Genomic DNA, 18,529 nt, shown 5'->3' with positions numbered 1-18,529 from the left:
TTGCGTATTCCATTTACAAAGGCAGCTACTGGAAACTGGACTGTAGACTGGATCACCCGACGAATATTTAAAATTAGCCAGAGGCGACGTGCTATTTCGGCTCACCGAGAAAGCACCGCGCGAGCACGAGCTTGTGTGTGCGTGTTTATATTTTACTCCGACATGTAGTAATGTCGCGGAGACCAACCTGGGTATTCCAGCTTGAAACCAGGGCGCCTTGCGTAGCTCGGCCTCCTCACTTCGATTATTCAGGCTGTCTGTTCTCTCGGGCAAAGGCGGCGGGGTTGGCGTGGAGCCATGAGTGCTTCCGTCAGCGGGTACCGAGCTGCTCGACGTGCTAATTTGCGATCTTCTTTTCGACTTGAATTCCGCCTCCGTACCCGAGTCCGGGCAATTGTGCCCTATCCTGGAAATGAAAGAGCTGTCGTTCACGATTCGTACCGATCCCTCGTCGCTACCGAGAAGGCGAGAGAGAGAGAGAGAGAGAGGCAGAAGGAGGGAGAAAAATGGAGAACGGTCCGGCTATAAACTTACCTGTTGTTCTCGATGTTGAAATTCTTCACGTTAGTGATGGACGCGTTGATGGTGTTATCGAGGCTCTCGGACGGTGGGATCTTGTTGTACGATGGCCTCGTACCCTCCGAGTCGATGATCGCCTCGTTTATGTAGCCTCCGGAATGGGGTCTGTTCGATGGGCTGGTCGGCGTACTGCTACCGCTGACGAGCGGGCAGCTGTCATCCTCACCGTTCAACCCAAGAACGTCGCGTCCACCTGTCAAACCCATCGCCAGCCGCTTTATCAGCGGCGGCTTGTCCGTTAGCCTCTTGTATGAGTTCAACTCCGTTGGCGAGTTGCTCTCATCGCTGCTCGGCGTGCTCTGTTGGGACAAGCTCTTTGGCTCGTCCACATTCGTTATGGGACCGAGAACGTTCGTAAACGACGGCCGTAGACCTGGGATCGTGTTTGGTGCCTGGAATTATTCGGATTCGTCGTTTAAGCGCGACCAAGCGTTTCACTTGTCGAGGTAAACGTGTTCTGCAAACGCGTCACGCGAGAAATGGATGGAGCCGCGATATTAAAAGAGATACTACGTGTCGCCTAGTCGGGATGACGCGGCGTTCTACGAAGTTAATTTACTCTAAGTTGCTGCCAGGCTGGCTAATTCGCTTTCGCGTAATAGCGCCCGAGTGTAATATAATAGCGGCCGCAACTCCGCCGACGGTGGATTTGTTACACTTGTATGAAATCACCTTTACGCTGGCGAGTCGCAGCGTGGGCGAGCCGGCGCTGCCGAGCTGCACGTTCATATCCGCTGCAGACGGACCCCTTCCAATCTTGGAGGTGGGCGACGTCCGACTTTTCAGCCACGAGTTCGACGACGGACTCCTGCAAGCGCCCGCGGCGATCGTGTCGTCTCCGGGCAGCGATTTGTTCTGCAAACGAAACGGCGGGTCATTGCCAAAATTACATCCCCCGTCGCGACACCGTGTACTTAAAGAGGACCTCCGATTATTTCCTCAAGATCGGAGGTTCCTCTCCAATGCGCAATCATTGCCTTAAATCGGCGGATCCGAGGGCTCGGTCTCTCTTGGACGAATCGTTGATTAGGCAGAAACGTCGGAACGATTCGGTCTCTTCGAGGTTCTCCCGGGTTGAATATTTAATCGGCGGAATCACACAGTTCCTAAGGCGATTTTGCGGCGGGGACCATCGAGCGGACCGTGGCGGACTGACCGTTTACTTGGAAACGCGAGGCGACGCAAGGCGACGCAAGGCGACGCGAGACGGTAAGCGAGAGACTTGGGTCGAATTTATAATTAACGCGGCTCGTAAACGGGACACCTACTGGAATCGGTGGCCCTCGTGAGACGGAGAGGACACGGTTGTCGTCGTTGTCCCTTTCGTCTCGCGCTTCTTGGATATTTAAGAGGCTCTTCCGCGAGCTTCTCCAGCAGCTTCCTTACTGCTGCCGTACGTGTATATGCGTCCCGGTACGTGTATTTGCTCTGCTTCCTGGCATATAGCAGTCGCTACCATCTGCTCCAATAGCCTCCAGAATATTGTGCTTGCGCGGCAGGAAAAAAGAATTCGATCGTACGACTTGGACAAATAATCTTACAGTGATTTCGACTCATTTTGTAAGAAAAGTTTTAGACGAAAAGTTATAATGATCGCGGCGATTGAGTCGTTCTTTGTTATCCGTTTCCCGGATAATTAAAGTACATCTTTTGAATTTCACTTTCTACATGTCTCTATTTGTTTTGTTTGGCAAAATAAATTGCTGCGATAGAACTCAACAAGCGTAATCTTTAAGAAGATCTCGGAACTGACTGTCCGCTAATTGCTAAAACTACTTAATTGCAATCTACGGTGCTTTTGTGAGAAAACTAGCAGATGGCACGATACCGAACCGGCCTGTAAAGTTTAACTCAACTAACTCGCTAGCTGACAGCGGCAAAAATAAATGACTTCGTTAGCACTTTAAACTACACGGTGCTCCTTTTATTTGCCAGCAAAGTGCGCTGGTAACAATTCTTTTGTGTCTCGCGTAATTTGCATTTTTTCGGTCGTTTAGTCAAATGGATCGGATCTATTATTTCGATACGTTTAAAACATACCCACGACGTTCGATGCTCCTGCTTGTCCTTGCGATAAGACGGTGTCGATCGTGATGAGATTACATCCTGAAGGATCGGTTGGCGCTGAAGCTGCGCCACGTACGCCATGCGGAAAGCATTGCCAACGATGGTGTTCAACTCCTCCGCCTGCAAGCAGACAGGAAAGCTCGAGTTCCGACACAAATTTTATTAAACACAGCATTTTGCTGTTTCTTTCGTAATATTACCGTTGCAATCCGATTGTGGCCGCGAACGTAGTTCGTTTCTTTCAGTTTAATTACAAAGAATATTTCCGTATTTGTGCTCCACGAAATGAATTAATTATACGTAATTGATTCTTTTGAAAAAAAAAAAAAAATACGCAAATTACATACAAGATATTTATGATTAAAACTTTACTGAGCATAATTGGATATTTCACGTGGCATGAAATATATTGTTCAAAGAATAACTTTTTTCGAGCGGAAGAATGAAAGCAATCATTTCCCGTAATTTTAGCGCTGAATTATGATTCCATTTATCAAATAAATTACCATAAACAGCATTGCATTCAGCGTCTAAAAATTGTGAGAAATGATTATTTTCATTCTTATGCATTTTTTAAAATAATGATAATTTGTAAGACAGTCGAAAAAGTTTGAAATATATTTTTTTCTGGACCATTAAACTCTTCTGCATTTTCTGAACTAAAAAAAGAAGAATACTATTCAAATTAGTGCTATAATCATACTGTCGAAAGCTCTGTATAAAAAAGAAAAGAAAACCGTATTGCTCGCGTCGTCGAGCAACATTATAAGTAAACTTTAATGCAAGCCTAGAAAAATTTACGTTGCACAAAAATAATACATCGTCGGGTTAATTAGATTTTTCCGGATCTACCGGTGGCGGAGGAGAAACGCGTAGCCGACCGTACGTTGAAGAGCAGAGACGCTGCCGCAGCGCAAAAGCGGAGTCTGAATGTGTAATAAGCACTCGCGGAGAGCCGCAAGCTTTCGGGGTTCGACTTCGCTCGTGTACGCGTTTAGAAACCTCCTGAGTGCATACGCTTCGCGTTTGTACGGAAACCAGATGCAGATGGATTGCATGTGGGCGCACGTACGTTACAAGCGGTCACGCAGACGTACATATACAGCCAGAAATGGGGAAAAGGTCGGCGAGGGATATCTTTCTCCTTTCGGAAAGCTTCACCGCTGAAAGCCGCGACGCGATGCGTATTAATGAACACCGGGTCGACCGAAGGGCTAAGAGTTTAAAGAGAAGCATTGTACGCACACGGAGACGAAAGTGGCGATTAACGTCTCGTCCGTCTGACTTTTCCTTTCACGATGCAAACCATGGCGAAACCGTTTGGGGAGATATTCAATCGTTTCGCAGGGGTATCTATGTACATCTCGGATTCTAGCCTCGCATACTTCGCCTATGTAGTACTTCGTCTATGTATCCCCGTGACATTGTTACGACATTGTTGCAAGCGATGCGGAAATCCCGGCTTTGCTTCAGTGTGCCCCGTAAAGCAAGGAAATACGGCTCGCCAGTGGAATCCGCGTACGAGCGACGAAAATACAAAAAACGAGAGATAGGATTGCAAAGCCGAACGTATCGCGCTGTATTTTCCAATGACGCTACACATTGGTTTGCACGAGCTTTCCACCGCCCGCCTGCGTTGCTACAGAAGCCTACTGTAGAGGTGCAACGCTTGGATCAGCCATTTGGCACGTAGAAAGGCGAAGCGAAAGAAATAATGCAAGAAAGTAATGCGTTTTAATGAATACGCACTCGTGCAGGACAACGGCGCGGCAACGGTTGAACTTTTGAATTAAAACGCGCAGCAATGCTCGCTCGAATAATTTCATGGTTTGTGGTTTGAGGTCAGGTCGAATGATTCCACTAGTTACGAGATATTTCAATTACGTTTGTGCGGGGTAAAGCGATGACTTGAGCTATAATTGCGTACCGGACGCACGGCTGCTCTGCAACTCGCTAAGTCATATCCGAGCGCTCTCTTCCGTTGTTCCATAAGTGCTATACGAATCTCCATTTTAGTATAAATGCATTGGGTTCGCCACACTATGGATGTACAGAAAATTTTCCTTTTGAGAGTTGTGAAGAGATACAATAACACTTATTTTAAGTAATCCCCAATCGCTCAATATTATTGTACAATTATTTCGAACAATATTATTGATGCCCACTTTAAATTGAAAACAAACAAGTTTGACGATGTAGACAATCAATAATATCGTGTAGTAACAAATATTGTACAATAATGTTGATCGCTCAAGAGTCGTTTTAGAGATCAAATGTATCGAATTTGAATAATTTTTAATCATTTCTATAGGTCGCCAATATGTTAATTTAACTAAAACAATTTAATTTAAAAATGTATCAAATCTCATTAAAATTTAATTTATTATTTACTAAGTGTGTACGTTAATATGAATATTGTTTATTTTTAAACTAAACGATTCAATCACAGAAATGAATTAATTTACATTCTGACATACATCATGGAAATTAAAAAAACCAAAACATTACTTAAGAGATTTACTTAAGGTTATCATTGCTCATTTGATATTTAACAGTGTATTTTATAAAAATAAGAGATCACTTGAGACATATTGGTGCAACCTAAGTTATTTGTGATATATCGATTAAATAATTTTTCTTTCATCGTCTGGGAAAAAGGAAATTGCGTATTCACATATCTGTTACTTTAATGATGCAAACAGATTATTCGCAACTGTTTCAGTTGTTGGATTTGAAATTTAAAACATGGTAGAGTCCATGCATTCAATCTACTCTATTTAACTTCTTTCAGCAATTCTTGCTACTTTTATTAGGCGCGTATATTTGTGCATCAAGCATCAAGATGCAAAACGGCAGATATTATCAATGAAGTAGCGCACCGCGTTTCACAACGTGAGAAAATCTGAGGACTAATTTATCGCAGGAAAGAACACGTTCCTGCCATCAACGGTACATTTCGCAGAAATCGTGAAGAAAACCATCCAAGCAATGGAAGCTCGCTTGCTCACCACGAAGAGCAAAGGATCGTGTCATAGAGGAGAATTTATCGCGTCGTGGGCGGAACGCTGGACACGGGCTGGATCCCTCGACTTCGACCCTCCTCCTCCGTTCCCGTGGCCGAGAATCGAAAATACGGCCCTGAGATTCCCGCCCCGAGGTGGAATTTAAGCGCGATGAAATCATCACCGGCGACTCTTCTTCCTCTCCGCTCTACCCTATCCTGGACGTTGACTCGAGCAGGCACTGACCCTCTTCACCGCATTTTGATTCAGGTCCATTTGATCGATCGCGGTGATCGTACCGCTGTTACCACGGTAAATCGCGACACTCTGCACTTTCTGGAATCGCAGACAGAAGGTTTCCGTCAGCGAAAATTCTCAAGATGAAGTATCGAACCAAAAAGAGACATCGACTCCGTGGATCAAACGTCGCGTGGTAAAACGTTACGCGGATTTAAAGAAAGAAGAAAAGGAAGAAAAAAAAGGCACGACTTCGAAAGAGCTATTTTAGCTTGCTTGAGCACAGACTGATTCGCTGTTTGCGCCGGTGGCTTCGGCAAAAAAACGAGAGACACCGGAATCGAATGGGAAGGGAACCGAAAGGGCGATGGATCGCGCCGTGGCTTTGCGCCGGTGCAGCGTGACGGGCTACATTCCAGGCATTCCGCGCGGTCACGGCCATATCTCCAGCTCCTCTAGATTTCCCGTCCCGCATACACCCGGTCTACCAACACCATCCTGCGGTACACAAGCCGGTACTCGCAATAATGGCGCTCGGATGGGGACCGGCCCTCTCGTCGCACCTCTGAATTTCCCTCGCTTCGGTTTCTGGTTTACCTCGACGTCGCGATGCTCTACCCTCCGGGTGTAAATAGCTGGCGGGAAAAATTGTAGAGTACGAAGTAAACGGACCTTCCTTGTCGCGCGTTATTATTGTGCCGCACGAAGCAATGCCGACTCAACCATCTTGATACTATCGCTTCGCTACCAACGCCACATAGTCATCAGACTATGTTCAGGAGAAAAAGAAGACTTTATAACTATTGTAAGATCCTTTAATATCATTGGTTTTTGCTCTTAATTCCTCGCTGGATCTAAATATAATACGAGCCAATCATATTAAAGAATTTTACAACAGTTTCAAAGCTGCTTTTCTGCTGAACTTAGCAATTGATGGCTCAACCATGCTTTTACATTCACATTATTATCCTAATTTTTTTTCTTTCTTTAATAGCAATGTACTAATAAAATTGATATCGTAATAATTACGCTTCTTTCATCTATTTAATTGCGTTCTTCCGATCTGTTCTGCGCGGATGCTGTAGGGCTTGCAACTGTACTCGCTGAAGATGACAACAAATACAAATTTGTGACAACCCCGCTGTGATATATCGTTCCCACAAACGTTAGTTAAAGTTAACAGAAGTTTAACTAGTTCTCTCTGTCATTTTCAATCTGTGTTTGTTTGAGAGAGAAAGGAGATCATGTGCTCAAGGACTGTCAAACTCGTGCGATCGACGAATCAGGTTGAAACAAGCATGAACAAGTTCTGCCTTCGGTGTTATGGACTTCTGCTTATGACAGGCACGGTAGTTTCGAATGTCAAATATTCAAGTTGCACCCTTACACGCCGTTATACCGATACTACCGGACTTGTGCGTTAGACTCGTTGACGTATAATTGTTACGACGTTCGAAGCGATTATTTAATGATACCAGAATTTACTCCGGAAATTGAATTAGAATATATTTCAGAGAAGAATACTCTTTTTATTTTTTTTTAAAGAACGAATTCACATTCGCATGATAATGAAGATGCAAACGTACCACTTATCTTCCCTTGATTGTATTCATGAAGATCAAGAATCAATCGTTTCTGCGAAAAGAAATTATCATTCAAATAACAGACTGCGGAAGGAGATGGAATGTGGATACATTAATAAATACATATTAATCGATGTGAACGAAACAGAATAAAAGAATATTTCGACATTTAGTGCGAGAGATCTCTTATGCCAAAAATTATTATTAATAAAATTAATAGTAATATAAAATATAAAATTAATAATTTTTGTAGATTTTATACAGTTTGCTTTTGTTTTTAACTCACGTGCTAATTAATATTCAAATGTTTTTATTATTAAATATTATTTATTCAAATGCTTATTCCAAAGTTGGACATTAACAATATTATATTATTAAATCAATATTATTAAATTAATAATTAATAATTAATTCAATATTACTGATGCTAATAAGTATTTTGTCAACTTACAATAAATTTATTATAGAAAGCATTATCCCATTAGTTAAAATTCGAACCTGAACCTCCCTGTAATGGAAGGCAGATAATTAGCAATAATAATTTTGGCTTTGCGCTTTTTGAACTAGCCGCAAATCCATAAGAGAGGCTGTACAACCTTGTTGATGTATAATGCCGAAATATCGTTTGACCGTATGGCGAGTACTTTGTTCGATGTAATGTGAAATCGGTCGAAGATTGGATCGAATATAGTTAGAGAGATGCATCGGTCAGGAAGCGCAGATGAAGCACAACCGTTGCATAATCTGACCCTTTGATCAGCAATTAACGTCACTAGAGTCTGCTGATGGTCGCTCCATCTGTTTCGTATCTAAAAGACACGATACCAAAATATTACTAACGTTGTAGCCTCGTTATAGAGCCGGTCGCTTTTGCGTTTTTCCAATATTAATATAATCACAGCTAATTTAAAAGCTGTCGAAATAATATATGACATTTTTAGAGAGAGAATATGTTAAATTAAATTTTAATATTTTAAATTTTAATATTTTAATGTTCCATCCCTTTGGATTTAAATTATGCTAATAAAGTTGTCAAAAAACTATTTTAAAAGTTTTTTTTAGCATAAGTTCAAAGTAATTGTAAAAATAATGCTACTTTTATAGTATTTAAGGTTCGTCATTTTCCTTAATAACGCCAGATTAACAGAAATTTGCGCTCATAATAATGTAATGGAGCGTTTATTGCTATCGTATAACTTGTTCTTATTAACGGATTATTAGCGTGGAACCCACGTATCAAGTCGGCTAAATGAGCGATGTAGCCTTGATTGGCTTTACTGTCGCGATTCATCGGTCTGGCTCATCATATAAGGGCCCTTGACAATAAGCGGCGAGTTTAAAGACGTAGTGATGCGTGAATCGTGCATCACAGTAGGACAATACGCCCACTTTGTGGCCCGTACAGTTTGCTACTGCACCCTTGAGCCTCGTCGTTAAACCTATTTCGGTGCCTCCAGAAATGCACCCTCGAGGACGCATACGACGCGCGAGGAGAACCACGCTTCGCTTCAAATTTCTTGTAGCTCGAGTTCCCTCCTTATCGAACGCGCGGTTCCGGAAGTAATTCTCAGATATGGACGCAAACATTCAATGGAGAATGGTATATATACCTAGAATCGTTATCAACGACCAATATTGAGTCATCGTAAGTTGCTGAACCATCGAACCATCCTAACAACATAATAAATACAATAAAAAGAATTATAGAAACAAATGAACAGTTTTATCGGTGTATTCTATCTATTCTTCCTCTAACTGTGATATGAGAATATAGAAATTATTTTACGTTAGAATTTACTCCTCCAATTAAGGTTAATATTTTGCAACTCCTATGTCTTTTCACAGCTGGAAAATTATGTCCAAAACTGTTGATTAAACGGCAGAGACACAATATTACTGTTATGATTGGTTTTGGCTCGAATCGATTAAGTCATTATACATTGTATTAATCCGTAATACGCATTACGCAGTATCTATTAGATTACAGAGTAATCCAAATGTTCTCCGTTGCGTAAGTCAATCAATCCCTATTATCCATCGAGAACCCTGCGCTTGTATAATACTGAAGAATGTAACTGTAATATGTATATTGATCCACTTAATACACGCATAGACTTTTTGTCGAAGAACATTGGATTATTTTTTCTATGTTATATATATTTTAACATTAAATGTTTAACATTTAATAAAAATTCAATATAAAAATACTATTCTCTTCCCTGGAAAATATTAACATATATTTTGTTAAATTTTAATTATAATTAACGTTAAAGTATCAATAGCGCAAATATTAGACTTCTCTTAATAACAAATAAAAATATATAAATAAGCTAATAAGACGTTAATGATATAAAATATTCATTGGCAAGCAATCGAAAACATAACAATCTAATTATATAATTAGTTCTATTTAATTATATGTGAGAGTAAGTGTGCGGGGGGGGGGAGCTCTCAATCTCCGCGATGAGTAATCGTGAAATAAAAGACAAAACCCGGAAGCGGGTCTTGTAAAATCGAACAAAATAAAGCACAAAGGTAACGCATCGTGGATGAAAGGGAGCAGCATTGTCAACGATAAAAATAGTTGACATGTGCGTCCAATGCGAGGAACGAGCGTTCGATTTGCGTTCGATTCGAGACACGGCGCATGAACATTGCGCAAACTTCGCGATGTCATTCTCGATAGCGAGCGTGCAGGAAGCGGGCCTAGTCATTGTAAAACGGCACTTTACGGCATTCCCTGGAATCACCATGGAAATCTCAAATTGTAAATTGCGCGAGTGGCCGGCAGTATGTTGAGCACTTATAAAGAGTTATTATAGATTTTCCGCGACCGTTTGCCGTTTCTGCGATAATAGGCTAACAAAATTGCGCGGTCACGGCATAAGAAACCTAAGTGATATTCGTCACCAGAGCACCTCGCGTTTCTCAAAGTCATTGCGTCAGTTGTCCAATCTTGATTGACATATTTTATGAGAAAAGCAAACGTTTCGTCGGAAACGAATCATACATATGCGTGTAAGAAAATGCAAGATGACATCTGCTCCGAGGCGCTACGATGACAAAAATGGAAGAAGATGAAGCAGCCGATATGAATGGTACGAAAAATCGATGACGAGACCATTACAAAGTCCTTCACCGGGCAACTAACATGTTATTAAGAAGCTACCAGGTATAACTTATGCCTGCCTCTACCTATAACTCAAGAGTTCGTATTGTATCTGAGAGCCTCTACGAGAAGTGCCTCGACGGTAATGGACCACCTTTTGTGCGAGACGCTCTATTGATGTTGAGAGAAATTCCGTAACGTTTGCGCAATGCGATAGATGACTCGTTTCCTCTCCGTCTATCTCTTTTTTTTCTCTTCCCGCCGAAAATATCTTCTCAACCGCGTCGATCGCATAGGAGACTGGAATCCGAGACAAATCCTTACGCGGATTCACCTGGCGGCTTCACGGATAGTGAACTTGCCTGGGAGATCATTGGAAACTCGTCAAATTCGGACGTAGCTTTGTGAATCAGCGCTACGAAGGACTTTCGGCTTTTGTCCGCGGGACGCGGTGGGTCGACACGAATTATGATTTTCCATTGTGAAGTCAAGAGGAACTAACGGAGGGATGGCAGTTGTCATACGCGGGTCCTCGAAGCTTCTCGCTCGAATTGGTTTGGCGACAATGAGAGATAATCCAGCTGCCATGCCGGTGTGCACTAGCACCTATAGAGCACGCAGCATTAACGATACAATGGAAGCTATATCACGTTGTTAACGCTCACGTTTCTATTATTTTCTAGTACCGACGGAGTCCTTCGTTTCTAAACGCTCGCGGTGCAGATGAATGCTGGCTAGAATAATGACGGGTTCGTATATCGTCGCTAAAATATCAATGCTGTGTAGACACTCCATCGGTAAGGAGCCGACGAGCGAAGCAGCAAGGCATCTCGCGCTACAAGCAGCTATATGAAGCCGAGGAATGCGTTCGTCCGATCCCACGGCTTATCCCCCTTCACTCTCCCTTCCCTCGTTAGCTCTTTTTCTTTCTGGTACGCGATAGTAGTATTACCGGGCTTAGGCTCTCTCTCTCTCTCTCTCTCTCTCTCTCTCTCTCTCTCTTTCTCTCTCTCTCCCCCTCTCTCCATCTCTCTCTCTTTCTCTCATGTTCTCTCAGACTGCAGTATGCAATCTACCGACTCGATGGCTCTCTTTTAACAAATCTTGGAATGTGAATATCAAACCTGGACCATTTTCTTTCAAATCTTAAAGAAACAGATAAATACGTTGATTAATGAATTAGACAACTCTGACCGATAAACATAGGTGTTAGAAAGTTGAACGACTGGAAGTTAGAGAACAATTTCCATTTGAAAATTGTAACTAATTCTTAGTTGAATTACATCTCTCCCCCCCCCTCTCTCCCTCCTCCAATTTTACTTTTGGATCGGACATGGTATTTTCGCATTGAAAAGATACCGAGTAATTTGAAGAGCTATGCGACTACTAAATATTAATGACCATATTTTATAATCTAAAGCAATAGAAGACCGTTTCACTTCTTTTCCTTTTTTTAACCGCTGCATCGACCATATCTCCGAGGTCATGTTGCGGTACCGCGACCTAATCGCGATCCGTTAATATCGCAAGAGGTAAAGTCTACGCCATGAAGTCAAGGCGATATCCAGATCGTCTTATTATGCATATCGGATCAGTTAGAACTGGAATTTGCAATCGTTTAGAAGCGGAAATTATCCTACTAGATGAATAAAAACGAATTATTCAAACTTCTATTACTCAAAGAGAAAACGAATAAATGGACCGAACACGAACGTTGCATGAATTTTAAATTAGCATGATCTGGTTTCAGATAGAACTCACTTTGAGCTTTTGAGTGTGACCACATCGGCAACAGCAATACGACATGTAGTCAGGTAGCGCGGGCATAAACTTCAATTGTTCCTGCTGCGAATATTCGTCCACAAGTTTGCGATAATGCACCCTGAAAATGGGCCTCGTTGTGCTCTGCGAGCCTTTACCAAGGCGTCCCATAATCGCAAAGAATGCGGTCAGGATATTGCGTCTGCGTGCAAGCCTCCTCATGCCACAGCGACCGTTGCACTTTCCAAATCGCACCTTCTGGCTACCCTTAACTTTTACGAAAGAAGATATTTTTTCCCCAAACACTGACCGCACGCGAAGAAGCGATCGGCTTTTATCCAGACTTAATAACAATTCGACATTGTTGTTACATCCAGGAAGGATTGTACCATCACACAGTGCACACCAGTTATTCGCATTTCTAACATCAACATTCCACACATTTCCGGTCACACATTCACGACACTATGCGGCGCACTTTCTAATGCACGAGGCACCGGCACGTCGGCGTGCTAAAATGTTTGCCGCATCCAACACCTTTCTCCGAAGGTATCCCTTCGACGATACCGACACCTATCGCGGAGTCAAGCGCCTATTGAAATTATGAAGTTTCAATCTATATTTCGTAGCAACACGTGGATGAGCACCACTCGATTCTCGGACAGCTAACACGACTGGAGACGCCGATATCCGTTTGGTAACGGAAATACAGTGGCACCGAAGGTACCTCCATTGCGCAAAGCTGTCGAGAGTCCGTTGTCGACGTGAAACTGGCTTCTTCCCCTGCGGCAGCAGATCTCCCGTGTCTCCCGTGAGAAGGTGTGATATTAGCAAGTGACGATGATCGTGATGTCGTGAGACCCTGTGGGATTCCAATCCTACGTGCGACACACGCACGGAGGATCCAAGAGCCACTCTTGATGGCGTGCGTAGCCCCGGCTACGTGTCGCTCTGCATGCCGACCCGCGGAAACCGGTTAACGAGTACCGCGTCGCTTCTCGCTTCTTACTTGTCGTCTGTCAACCACACACGCAGTCGCTTCGACTGCGTCCTTCTACATTTTCCGATGGACTTGCTGCGGGGACGACATCGACCTCTCTTACCGACGTCGCGATCGTACCCGACATATTCGCACGAACAACTCCCTCCTAATTGTTCCTACTCCGGAGTCTGGAATCGTGACGCCGAAGGAAAAGCTACGATTGAGCAATCTTTAGAAAGTTTCCAGATGGAATTTTGCGTCTTTTGCTTATCTTTGGCGGTACTCAATGGTGAATCATGCGTATCCCTTCCCTCTTTTCTTTGAAACTTCTGATTTATATATTTTTATAGAAATCAGGCCAGTGAAACAAATACACTATATTCATAAATAATACAAAATTCTATACGCAAATTCGATATCACGATCTTTCACTATTTCGTCAATCTATTAAGTCGAACCAGCATCATTGCGGAAGTGGAAACTCACGCAAGCGAAGAGCAGTGAGTCATCCGCTAGGTTTGGACCGTTCAAAGAGGCACGAGGCCCGGTTCACGCGCGTTCTTTCTGGTGTCAACAGGATGAGATATCACCGGGTGAACCTTCAGTTGGCGAGTTCCTCGTTCAGTTCTCTTCTTGTCCTCTTCGTTATACGTTATCTGGTCCTGGTACAGTCGTCTGCTGCTTTTCGCGAGGTGGGAGCTCGCAAAGCCGCAAAGTATGGATACCGCCGTGCTTAACCGGCCCGGCGATGGCAATATCTCCCGGTACGTATAGAGAAAGACTGAAGTCCACGAGGAACACGAAGCGAGAGCACCGCTCTGGCCGGCCCACACGGTTCCATCCCCACCGCGATTTGTGAGAAGCCGAGCGGTGCGACCGACCGACCGACCGCTTTCTTGCTTCAACCGCGGCATTGAACACGTTCAACGGCAGCTGTAGTCTTTCCCGCTCTGCCTGTCGCTCTCTGTCCCTCTCATGATCTTTTCCAAGAGGGAGGGGGGGCTTCTTACTCTTTTTACCCTGCCACGACTGAGAACGCCACTCGACAGAGAGCCAGCGCCGTACGAAGCGCATGAGTTTGCGATTCGCGTTCTTTGACCTGCCGTCAGCGCGACGAGCCGCTCGATCGCAGACTTCGGTTCTGACTCGAGGCTCGCGTCATGTCCGGTGAAGTACTTAGGAGTAAATACCTCTATTTTTCACACCTAAATACGTTTTGGAATACCCTGTATCTCTTCATTAGATATTTCTTCCAACAAGCAACCTATACCTAGAATGCTCGTATACCTCCTTTGGAATGTCTGTACCTGCCGCAGGTACCTGTATCTACTTAACGTACATTTTAAAGCGTTCTTCAAGGTCAGTTAAAGTCCGTAACGAATTACGGAATCTCGAATTAGTCAGAACTTTCACAAAATCGTTAGATACATAACAACAGTTAGAATTACAGCCAGTTGTGTATGTATGTGTATTGGATTTAGTCCTTTGGCTCAATAAAGAAAATATCAAAAGGATTCATATACATTTCTTTTTTTATTTTCCTTTAAAAAGACCATTTTAAACTTTTATATCCCCTTCGATGTGGATCATATGTTGATAAATCACCTGGCAGAGAGCGTAGAAATTGGTTGGAAAGTGAAAAATGTGGTGTCAACCGCTTCAATGAACGTGGAAACCTTCGAAGTTCTTCATTTTTCGCCTATTCTCGCAATCCTCTCGACTGTGCTATCAGAGTAAGCATACTTGATCCGAGACCTTCAAGAACGATGACGTTCTTAATTCGGCGCGGAAGGTATTTAAAGTTTAATCCGAAGAGTGCGCCATTAGGGTTGACTAAATGTCAAGGCAATGGCAAAGTGCAAAGTTCCAAGTGCAAAGTCTACTATTCTCAACTCACTAAAGCTCCGCCAACTTACGGCTCTATCCTTTCTGATATCGTCGACGGACCTCGAAGCCTCGGGCGATGTTATCTTCCAGACAACAGAAAGAGGCTTTTAGATCCTGGGATTCGGTAGTTGTCAGTGTATCGACGTTCGAGACGATATTTCCCCGTGTATTCGCTGGTCTTAGTACCGAAGCACGTTCCTCCTGCTTTACACCCGGTTGTTATGACTTTCGATAAATGTGATACACTGGTGAAATTTGTAATAGTATTAATAAGTTAAAGCGAAGATGAAATACATTGCTCCAGATGCATGAATTCGCAGACAAATCGATCGTATTGGAATATTACGAATATTATTAATTATTGTATTACGAATATAAATTCATTTTGTTATACGAGAATTAGAGCAATGAATACAGTAGATTCGTTAATTCGTGTAGAAAGAATTCTCGACACTTTTTAAGCTTTCAATTATCTTCAAAGGTATTATATTTAAAAATACAAGAAGGTTTGTGGGTTATTACCGTATTTTTATCCATTGCTAATACCAACATTTCGTGAACCTTACCGTTCACTTCATCAGGGCGAGGAGCGTACTGATACCGAATTACAATTAAGACAAGAATCTGGTTGTGTATTTTGTAATTTCAATTTAAATTTTGTCTATTACGCGTGCGACTTGGCTCTAAATGCTGGCAGAGTTGTCGAGAGTAAAGGGAAGCGATCCATCAGCTTTAAACGACGAGATTGTTTCCAGTTTCCACTTGAGACGCACGCGGTTGTCCACTGGGAAGGGCCGACCTGTCACGTACAATATCTTGGGCGAAAATCCCAGTTTAGTTCCGACGATTTATATTAACTCAATTATTTAAGATACTTCGCGAACGTCAGTAAAATATTTTAAAAATATTTCAAACACTTTATGTTTCTATTCGTTCTATATGCGTCTGCATTAATGTATATTTTTCATCATTTAGACATTTTCTATTACTGCTCCATTTTTAGGAATTAAAAATCTATCTCTTTTTATGGAAACTTCAGTATGTGACCTACATAATTAACACGTCTCTCAGATATTCCAATCTTCCTCAGAGACAGGAATATGCCACGAAAGAAGGAAATATTAAAGAGAAAGTCGCATTTTACTGACCTGTTCTGCAGACTCGGTGATAAAAGAATGACAATATTGCAGGCTGAAGTGGGCCCCGGGCTCTCGCGCCAGAAAGCTGAATTGGGCGTGCTGCGGCTCACAAGTCGCGTAAAAGATGCGTCTTAACGCGTGCGCCATTTGCACGCACTGTAACAGAAATAAAAAAACCAATCTTGAGAGACTGCTCATAAGAAGAACGTTTTGATATTGGAGCAAAAAAAAATAATAATAAATATGAGATATACTTGAGAGAGAGAGAGAGAGAGAGAATGCACTTTGAAAATACCAAATTTCTTATTTTTTAAAAGAAAATGTATTATTTCCTGCACATTTTAGAATTAAAGATAAGTAATAACTTTTTAATTCTTTTTTCTGTTAAATAATATATAATAATTACTTAAACTTATTGATATAATTACTACTTAATAAAATGCACTTAAATAAAACTACAATATTTTATTTATGATATTGAAATTCATCATTTTTTGCAACGCAGTGAAAAATAATTCAAATTGTCTCTGACTGACAATTTCCGAGATATTTTCGAGAGTGAGCCTTCTGCCTTGTATTGAATGCAAACAAAAATGATTTACGAGCGTTTTATCATTGCTCTCATCCTGTTGAGTGATTTAATCGTTTAAATCAATTCCGCTGTGAAATGTTGCGTACGTGTTAAGACCCGTGCAAGAAACTAGCGTCCTCATTAAACAGGATATCGTCATAAATATCACTTACTATATATGGCTTGTTAGCAACCGTAGAGAATATCGCGTGAGCCAAAATTGAGGGGTGTAGAATGAGATAATTAAATGATACGAATAGAAGTGTAACACCGGTAGAAAAATAATTAGGCACAGAATGATGCCAATTAAGATATTAGCTCTACTTTAGCACAATTAAATAAAATATACTTATACATAAATTTCTAGCTTTTTCTTTCTAATATTTTTACGTGCTTTTACGTGCACCGAAGTAGCTTCATAATTGCATAATATTGCCACGTTGGATGATTCGATCAAGTAATAAGAATTAAGAGAAAGAAATTGCGTCCAATTATTGGCTACTTGAAACACTTGCGAGGTTTTTGCTTAAATTTATGTTCTAAAACTTTTAATGATTTATTAAGACTTCATTCGCGAGATGCTTATAAGTTTCAACATAAATTTTATCGTTGATTTTATAAATCGACTTCGATCATAATTTCGCAGATACTGTTTCTAGACTAATCTAAGTAGAAACTTTAAAAAATTCTTGTTTTTCAGAATTGTAAAGAAAATTTTCATCAAAAAATAAATCCTAATTTAAATACATCGTCATAAGATACGTATAGATTTTCTTCAATAATAAGATAGTAGTTCATATGAAGCAGAATGTATTTTCGCCTCAACTCGCGCCGAATTTAAACACTGTTCTCATTCTGGGACGTAAATTTTTAATGTTGTCTATAAATTTGGCAACCAATACAAATAAAATTTCAATGAGCAAAATCTTCGTATTTTCGTCTCCGAAAGAGCTTTCTGTGAAATTTCGCCAATAATTTTAGCCAAGAATTTTATATCCTCACAATGACACTTCGTGAACTGTTGATATTTTATTACCTAGTCCTGTAAAATTACATCGAGCATGTTTACAGTTTCCGCTCGCACGTTCTATTAATATTTATATGTCCATTGTGTCGCGGCACCATGCTCTTGTGCATACTACATAAACGCAGTACTGATTGTAAAGCTTGTAGAGATTGTAGTTGCTGCAGCACGTATAAAAGCTTTTCTGTGTGTAAAAGAGGCTACGCATTTCTGTACAACGGCAATTTTTTTGCGATTGAGTTATTTTTGCAATTTAAATAAAAAATTTATTTGAAAAATAATATCAAACGTTTTCTCTCTTAACTCACATTTTTACTGAAACTCACATTCTTGCTATTGTTGGTCTTTAAAATTTAAAACTCCTATTCTCAAAGTAGCGTTTTTGGCTTAAGCCATTATTGCACTTCAATTCTCAATCTTAAAGAGAAACACGATTTCATCCTCAAACTTTCAAGATAGGATACTTGTTTAAATTCGTTCTCACGCAGAGGTAAGCATGGCAGAGCATGCGGACGAGTAGAATGGTGATTGAAAAGATGATCGTACTGTAGGAGCAAATTTTCTGCCAAGGATACTCCGCGATTCTAT

General features: G+C 41.5%; 1 protein-coding gene across 5 annotated transcripts in view; it reads right to left on the bottom strand.

Annotated features, from left to right (window-relative positions):
* LOC108769166 (tensin-1) overlaps positions 1–18,529 on the bottom strand; it is a 62,022-nt gene that overhangs the window by 3,814 nt on the left and 39,679 nt on the right. For 4 of the 5 annotated variants that reach the window (XM_018519994.1, XM_018519995.1, XM_018519996.1 and 1 more), the window contains 5 exons: positions 16,356–16,502; positions 2,620–2,766; positions 1,252–1,434; positions 535–971; positions 188–406 (listed from right to left, as the gene is read on the bottom strand). In XM_018519994.1, coding sequence (XP_018375496.1) covers positions 188–406; positions 535–971; positions 1,252–1,434; positions 2,620–2,766; positions 16,356–16,502 — 1,133 coding nt within the window. Of the gene's footprint in view, positions 1–187; positions 407–534; positions 972–1,251; positions 1,435–2,619; positions 2,767–12,338; positions 14,080–16,355; positions 16,503–18,529 lie in introns of those variants that run through there. The other variant, XM_018519998.1, reaches the window with a different exon arrangement.

Source organism: Trachymyrmex cornetzi, unplaced genomic scaffold (assembly GCF_001594075.2).
Source record: "Trachymyrmex cornetzi isolate Tcor2-1 unplaced genomic scaffold, Tcor1.1 scaffold868, whole genome shotgun sequence".
NCBI lineage: Eukaryota > Metazoa > Arthropoda > Insecta > Hymenoptera > Formicidae > Trachymyrmex > Trachymyrmex cornetzi.
Note: the sequence above shows the minus strand (reverse complement) of the source record. Positions and strands in the feature narration are given on the sequence as shown.